The sequence below is a fragment of the Saccostrea cucullata genome, unplaced genomic scaffold, assembly GCF_032062105.1.
Source record: "Saccostrea cucullata isolate Sc308-1 unplaced genomic scaffold, CSIRO_AGI_Scuc_v1 ctg22, whole genome shotgun sequence".
Lineage (NCBI taxonomy): Eukaryota > Metazoa > Mollusca > Bivalvia > Ostreida > Ostreidae > Saccostrea > Saccostrea cuccullata.
In genome coordinates, this window is record NW_026936725.1 from 561653 (window position 1) to 569376 (window position 7724).

General features: G+C 33.2%; 1 protein-coding gene across 1 annotated transcript; it reads right to left on the reverse strand.

The window, feature by feature from the left end:
• Positions 1-452: 452 nt before the first annotated feature.
• Positions 453-4241, reverse strand: LOC134246352 (acid-sensing ion channel 2-like). The gene is given in 9 exon segments (XM_062728702.1): positions 453-919; positions 1155-1246; positions 1545-1653; positions 1656-1697; positions 2033-2092; positions 2298-2478; positions 2715-2813; positions 3082-3637; positions 4102-4241. Coding segments are annotated over 9 exon segments (1470 nt in total). The 3' UTR covers positions 453-728.
• Positions 4242-7724: the final 3483 nt, after the last annotated feature.

The following is a 7724-nucleotide window of genomic DNA, read 5'->3' on the forward strand; positions in this document are numbered from 1 at the left end:
AGGAGCACAAGTTTTGCATTTCATGTACCTGCATTGCATCGTACATGTACCTGATTAATTTGGTTAAAATATATCACTATGGAAATAATTAGCATTTACAAGGTTCTTCACACGAGGATAAAAAGCTAGAGTCCTCTGGTGGTAAAAAATATAAAATATATTTTTCATACATTTTGTTAAAAGTGACATATAGGTCCGATGGGCCGGGTGTTTGGATATTAATTGTATTAAATGTTTTTCATTGTACTGTATAACACATGTCACTATCATAAACAATTTACTTACTTACTTACTTTCTAAAATAAAATATCATTTTTCGGTCCTTAAATTTTTTACTCTGATGAAAATAAAAAATATAAAATATCTCACTCCACTTTTGAAAAAAAAACAACCATTATTCCAATACAGTTTAGCTTTTGCAAAAAAATGAGAATATGTTTTGAAACCAGGTTTTTGTTTTTAAAAAAAAATGTTCATGGGCTTTAAAATAAAATTGTCTCCTGGATGAAAATGAAAATTTGAAACCTTATAACACACCTGTAAAGTAACTTCAAAGACTTTTAAAAGGCAAAATTCTACTTTGTTCGAAATGGAAATGTAGGTTTAGACTTTTTCTTTGTTGAAATAGCAGAGAAGCTGCAAACCATCAAAGTTCAAAGACACTGTCGAAAAGAAAACGAAGATATCGATGTCACCATGTAAATGCAGTTCGAACAGTATTGGATATCTCAGAGCGGACCATTGCTGATACTTAAGGGAGATTTCGTGGATGGTCTGGGAGTAGGAGAGGGCGCTAATCTCGCAGGACGAAGTGCTTTTTTACACATAACAATGAGAGACAGAATCAGGACTTCTATGAGCTCAGACAACGTCAATAGGCTGGCTCCTAGGAACACACCCATCTGCCCGCCTATTGTACCTGGAATGAAATAATAAACCATTTTAAAATTTTGTCACTTTGTTGTATTTTTATTCCAATGGCCATATGAATATTGTCTCTCTGTTCTATGGTAAAATAACTTTCGCCTTTACAGATTCCAGTATCGAATTCAGTAAACAGACGCTTAAATACATGTCCTTCAATAACTAGGAAAAATGAATTTCATTTCAAAGTAAAAAAAAAAAAAAGCCATCAATATAATGAATGAACTTACCCATAATTTCAACGTAAGTGATCTTTTGAACTTTCTCAAAGCTTTTGTATATCAGTGTTTCATAATATATCCTCACTTCCATGATGTTTTCTCTGAGAAACGAAACACGAGAGGTACTAATTTTCTAAGATTGACCATCATGTTTAAATTTTTAATATTATTCACAATTACCATACAAAGTTTAGGTTAATCAATAAGGGAAATCAAAATAAAATTACATTCTTTATATCATAAATGTCTTGAAGGTAGTGGAATTTAAGCTGATTTGAAAATTGGTCTCTTACAGAGTTAAATAGTGATTTGTCCTATATAAGTTTTGTGTTCTTCATTTCACCCATAACATTCAATAAATACAAGTAAATCAGAGTTTTGCCCATACTGAGGGTTTACCGTATGTCAGTGTACCCGAATGTAGCTTTGAGCCACTCTTCGTACAAGTTGGCTGGGAAGTAAGCACTCGATATGTGAGTTTTATACTCAGTGCTAGAGCAAGGAATCAGGAACCACACTCAGTCTGTAATGTCAAGTTTCCATCAAACTCGTCTGAAATTAAAATACCATATGCATATGACACGAAGAAAAAATTAAGCATTTTAACATTTCTTTCCAAAAGTAGAAATGTTTTAAGATTTCATGCATTCCCGCTTCAAAAACATCCTTGAAGGAATATTTCCGGAAAACATCTGATTGTGATTTCAGTGGAACCTTATACAAAAGTCATGCACAAAATATAGCATCAAACGCTTTAGTGTAATATGCATTACTAACTCAAACCTGGTCCTATGAACATTTGTTTTTATATCTTAACAGTAGCCAACAAATGAAGCTATGGCAATCTTTCTTGATATCTGTTTACAGAACAGAAATGTGTTACTTACCCCTTGCTGGTTTGTGACAGTGGTAATCTCTCTCTATAGAGCATATTGGATCCAAGGGTCCTGTTGACAATGAAAAAGGTAAGGATATTTAAAAACAGTGATTGATCTTATAAGAAAACTACAGACAATGCAAATTATTAAATAAATCAAGGACCCCCGGAAATTCTGGAATACGCCTAAATAAAATATATGGAGATATAGAACAGTATTCGAGCTTACAAGCTTAAATGCTTACAATATTCATAAATCTACGGGAATATCTTACCTAAATCATGATGACTACGACACGAACATTTCTGATAAGCGAATTTTTCCTTGCATTCCCGCATACAGCCACTGTAACTATACAGTCTGTGATGCTTCAGATTGTTGTAAAATCCAGGATAATCAACATCTTCACAGTACTCATCTCCAAATGCCTTGAAAGGGTGGGGAAGGAATTTGTACTGCAAGTAACATTTGATTACTAATTACTAGTTATCTTTTGCATTTTTAATCATTGGAGTAATTGAATATGCCATGCTACCTTATTTTGGCATTTTCTATCTAGTTCTCAAATAGGGCTTCCATGTTTAAACTAATCAACAGTACCATGCATGGATAAGAATTGTTCATGATTTGAACATCTTTTCTTAGGCATAGAAAATATTTTCATTATTTTTCTACTAGTTTGTTTTTAAACCTCTGTCATCTCTAAAGGCATATAAGTTGTGAATCCGGGGGATATCAGGAATCCGGAATCCATGATGTTAGGTTCCTCGTTGTGATTGTGGATTACTAACTATAAATCAGAATAAGAAAAATATAATGTTATAATAAACACGAATTACTAAATGTAATTTACAACAAGCATGAGTTTCAGACAATAAATTCGCAATAAAGATGTAAAGTCAAATACAGACAATTTTCTTCATATTGTTTATTAGCTGCAAAACAGTGATAGTAATCGGTTATTAAAATCACGTTTAACCATGGAAACATTTTTTTTCATAAAAAGAGAAGTGAAGGACGATACTTAAGCTACACTTAGTTTATATGAACAGCTTTACCTTGATTCCTGCTCCCATGTTTCTAGCGTACACATAGTCACTCTGATTGATGTGTAAGTACAGAGTCAATCCCAGAATGCTTCCAGTGTAATGTGTCGTCCTCGGTTCCTCCATATCAAGGCCATTGAAGGAGAAGCAGAGCCCCCACTCAGTCTTGTGCGGGGTGAACAACTCGGAACAGTCGAAGTATACTGTTTCCTTCCATTTACATGCAACGAACAAGTCACTTACACTGTTACTAACATTAACCAACCACCCTTCTGTACCGTTCTCATATAACGGGGAATACTTAGGATCGCTGAAATTCAGAGGTGGAACAAAGGATCCAATATTGCTGCCTCTCTTCAAGTAATCCATTGTTGCTTCGTCTGGATTCAACTTGGACATTTTGTATGGACTGATATTACATAGAGTCACAGCAGGAAAAATTATCTCCTCCGAAATTTTGATGTTGAAAATTGTCAATGTTGGGTAGGTGAAATATTGAAGCTTCAGGTTATATAGAGTTATTGTCAGGGAAATTCCCATGACTATCACAAGAAGAAACCAAATTATTCTGAAATCAGTAAATAATAACAGTTAAATAACAAAATCAGCTCTTTATATGATTAGATAAAACTAGATAGGCCTTTTTAAAGTGAACTTTGAAGAAAGCAAACACAGTAATAAAGAAATAAAATCAAAGGTGAACAATATAAATTAGGAGAAGAGCAAAAACAGGTTCTCTAAAAACATTAGAATTGAGTTCAGATCTAAAGCCTATAAACTGAGAACAAACGAGAGTCAAAATTTTAATTTTTTTTTTTATTTCAAATTCCATTTAACATTTGTGCATGAAAAACTTACAATTTTTTTTATAATCCACAAAGTCGAATGCATGTGAAAAATTTTGTTTCATTATCAAAATTATTTCTAAAATTGTATTGGTTTGAAATTCTTACTTAAACCTGTTTTCATTTTATGGTCTTTGATGCAGGTGTCAAGGAGGAGCTAGGGAATAATATAATTCTGTTTTCTTACCCTCGAACAAAAGTCCTTTCCTTTGAGATGTGAGAGAGCCCGTGTAGTGACGAGGAATCCCTGAACTGCCGCCAAAGACCACGAATGGAGTTATCTGGTGGTTGTAATGACGTCATCTCCGTCTGTTGTAATGACGTCATGTTTTCTCCACATGAGGATTGTTTTTCCATTTGTAGGTATGTATTCAAATCATGTATCAGCTTTAATCACATCATATTGTCTCTCTCTTAAGGTAAGCTGAGTTTTATGGAATGGTGTAATTTCTCTTCGGTAATTTGACAAAATCGATGAATTGAACACTTAATTCAAATCACTGATCATCTATTATTAACTGATCTACACTTTCCTCGATTGACATCATATACTATAGTTCTAATTGATATCACTGATTATATATTAATTTGATCGATTTCTTAACGGGGACCGATTCTGGTCCATAGAGGTAAATAGGATTTTTTGGAAAGAGTTAACCTTCTTTCATCTCCACAATGCATTAAGATGCCAACTTAATCCAAAAAAAATTCTGTAATTCCTATCGTTATCATAAAACCTACAGCTTGAAAAGCTAAGGACAAAGGATCCAGTTTCTTAAACATGTACATTTCCTCTCTTCATAGAAAAGTTCCTGTTCGTGAATTTATACTGACTACCTTGGTCTTTCAATCTTTCTTTTATAATGTTTTCAAATTGTTAACAATTATTGATATCTTTGTTGTTAAATACAAATTAAGCTGTTCGTTGTTGTATAGAATGAGGATCAAAGATTCCAAATACTTTTAATGATGTATTTGCACACAAAATTCCTACAATATTCTTTTGAAATAAGAGTCCAAGTTCCAATTAGAGAATGTATGAAAATAATTAAAAACATGATGCATGTATTTAGATAATGACTCTCAGTTACTAGTAAATGATATATGTACGTAAATGGGTATATAAATTATTGAAACCCCATTTTACTTACAAATTTTATCTGGAAGAAAAACCTTCAGAAAAATATTGATTATACTCTGCACTTAAAAAACACTTTCATTAAGCACATGGAGACTTTTATTTCTATTGTTTCAACTTTCATTTCTAAAATCTATAAAGATTCCTATCGATGAAAACTAACCATAGCCACCACAACCCTCCTCCAGAACAGAATTTAACGTTTTCTTCCTCTTGGGAAATGCAAGATAGATTTTTTCATCATAGTAGGGGTGCTTGCCCATTGAAAAGAAACCAGCATCAAATATAGACAAAGACAGAAAGGTAAAATGAAGCATGGTAGATAACAGAAGGAAGTGGACAAAAGACATGATAACAGAAGCAAAAGGAGCAGCCAGTAACGGGCACATGAAAACAGTGTGTGGAGTGCGAAGTAAGGAGAGGAAATCATGACAACAGCAATCAAGGACAAAGAGGTCAAGATCCTGAGCTGCCAATACGGAGGAAATAAAATAATAGAGAAGGGAGCACTTTGATGAATATTAAATTGTTTACAACCTGAACTCATCGGAGATGCAGTAGATGAGGAAGAGAGTGGTCCCACAAGTAAGGAATAATCTGTCACATCATAAAACAATGAACCAAGTTGATAAGGCATTAGCTTTTACTGACAGACAGATTCTTTGGTCTATCATTATGATTGTAAGTATTTTGAACTTACAAGAATGGTTAGGACACCTGAATCACTTATGACTTTTTGCTCTCTGTTTTCATTTATCACCTTGTGACTTTTGTCAGTTGTCTGTCGTAGACTTGTGAATTTTTTGGCTTCTTCCTCTAATTGTGAATTTCATGGTCTCTGTTCCCTGGAGTCTGAGGGTTGGAAGATAAAATCATAATATTCCAATCTTCAAATTATATTCTTATATTATTTGATTTCAAGCCGTCAAACGTTCAGTATTATTATGATAATTATTTCAACAGCCCTCAACCAAAATTGCGAAATTCATTGCTCCAGGGACGAGGGTTCCGTAGTAAGTGTTGGATCATGTATTCTCTCGAATGCATACGTACAAAAGGCAAGGAATCGTGATATTCGTGGCCCCTGGTTCTGTGGTTCTGGAAAATGCGTTAATGTTTTGAGAATATTCTTTGTTCCTGAATCTAAGCATATACAAACTAGAAGTACTGTGAGCAATGAGCAAGCATATACAAACTATAGAAGTACTGTGAATAATGAGCTCACTAAATGATACCCCGCCTTCCATATGGTTATAATGGCAAAGTCCATGTTTTGCTCTTGAGACCTGAAACAAGTGTCAGATAAAAAGGTAAAAAAAAAGAGGTCACAATGACATTATTGATAAAGAATCTGTGAAAGTATCATTAAATTTTATTCAGTTGTATCGGAGGAATTGCGGATAAGAGATGGGTACCCTTAAATATTATAGAAAGAATGGCGTGTCTAAGTTATGCTCTGAGAAACCCAAATATGTGTCTAATCAAAAAGTAAAATAGGAGATCACAATGGCACTATGTAAGAAAGATTCTGTGAAAGTCTCGTTAAATTTCATTCAGAGGTAAAAGAGAAGTTGCTGAAAAAGATTATTTTAAGTGAAAAATTCAAAAAATATTTTAATAGGTATTACTGGTCAGGTAGAAATAAAAAAAAAGAGATGATATAAAAATACCCGTACATTGAATGTTATTCAAAGATCAATAAAGGACAATGGAATAAACAGCCAACTGGGTTCACTGTATGAATATTTTGAGTTAAAGAACAATTATGCTGATAATCAAACTTACTATTTTGTTGACCTTTGAAGATAATATTTTTCTTCTTTAGAGCAATGTAAATTAAATTTATGTTTTTAATCAAATTCTATTGACCCTTTTATTGATTTATACGCAGGTGATCATTAAGGCGCTTCGGTCTCTTCTTTAATGTGAAAGGATAGATGTATAACAGGAATGAAATAAATATTATAATGTCGATTCCTCTTTTTTTTTGGGGGGGGGGGGGGGAGTGTTAACTTCCTCAAGGAAAAAAACTATAGAAAAACAACTAACAGTTTGGGGTCTAATGGCTTTTTGGAAAGGCTATCTACAACGTCCATATAGAGATACCAAGTTATCAAAGCCTGGTGGATATTTTTAAAACTCAAAACATTTAAACTTTGTGAAATTTCGATCGATAAATGGACGATATGGGGAACTGTTGATATTAGATAACAGAATTTTAAAAAATAAGACGCAACTTCTCAACACAGGTATTCTACTGGGACAGGAAATGTTAAATTGCACCTGCTCAAGTTCAATGATAGAGAGATAGCTAATCTGAAATCAACGCGATACCGGATGTGACAATTCGTAAAAGTAAACTTATAAATTTCAAAAGTGGCAGAAATAATGTTCAAGTATTTCAATATTCTTGACGCTCTGTCAGTTAATGAGCATGCCTAGAAACGTGGGCGCCACGCGTCTCTAAATAAGTAACGCGCTGTTGTTCGACATCAATTTTACCTCAATGTTTTTTTTTTATTTTTTCATGTTATAAAACCTGCTTTTAAATATATAGGCTTATTATCTCGTTTCTATCTATGAAAAAAAGAGAGACACAAAGAGATATGTATTATGAACTTATTCATTCTCACTTAATATATTTCTTAGACTAGGCCAAATCAAATTCAAAA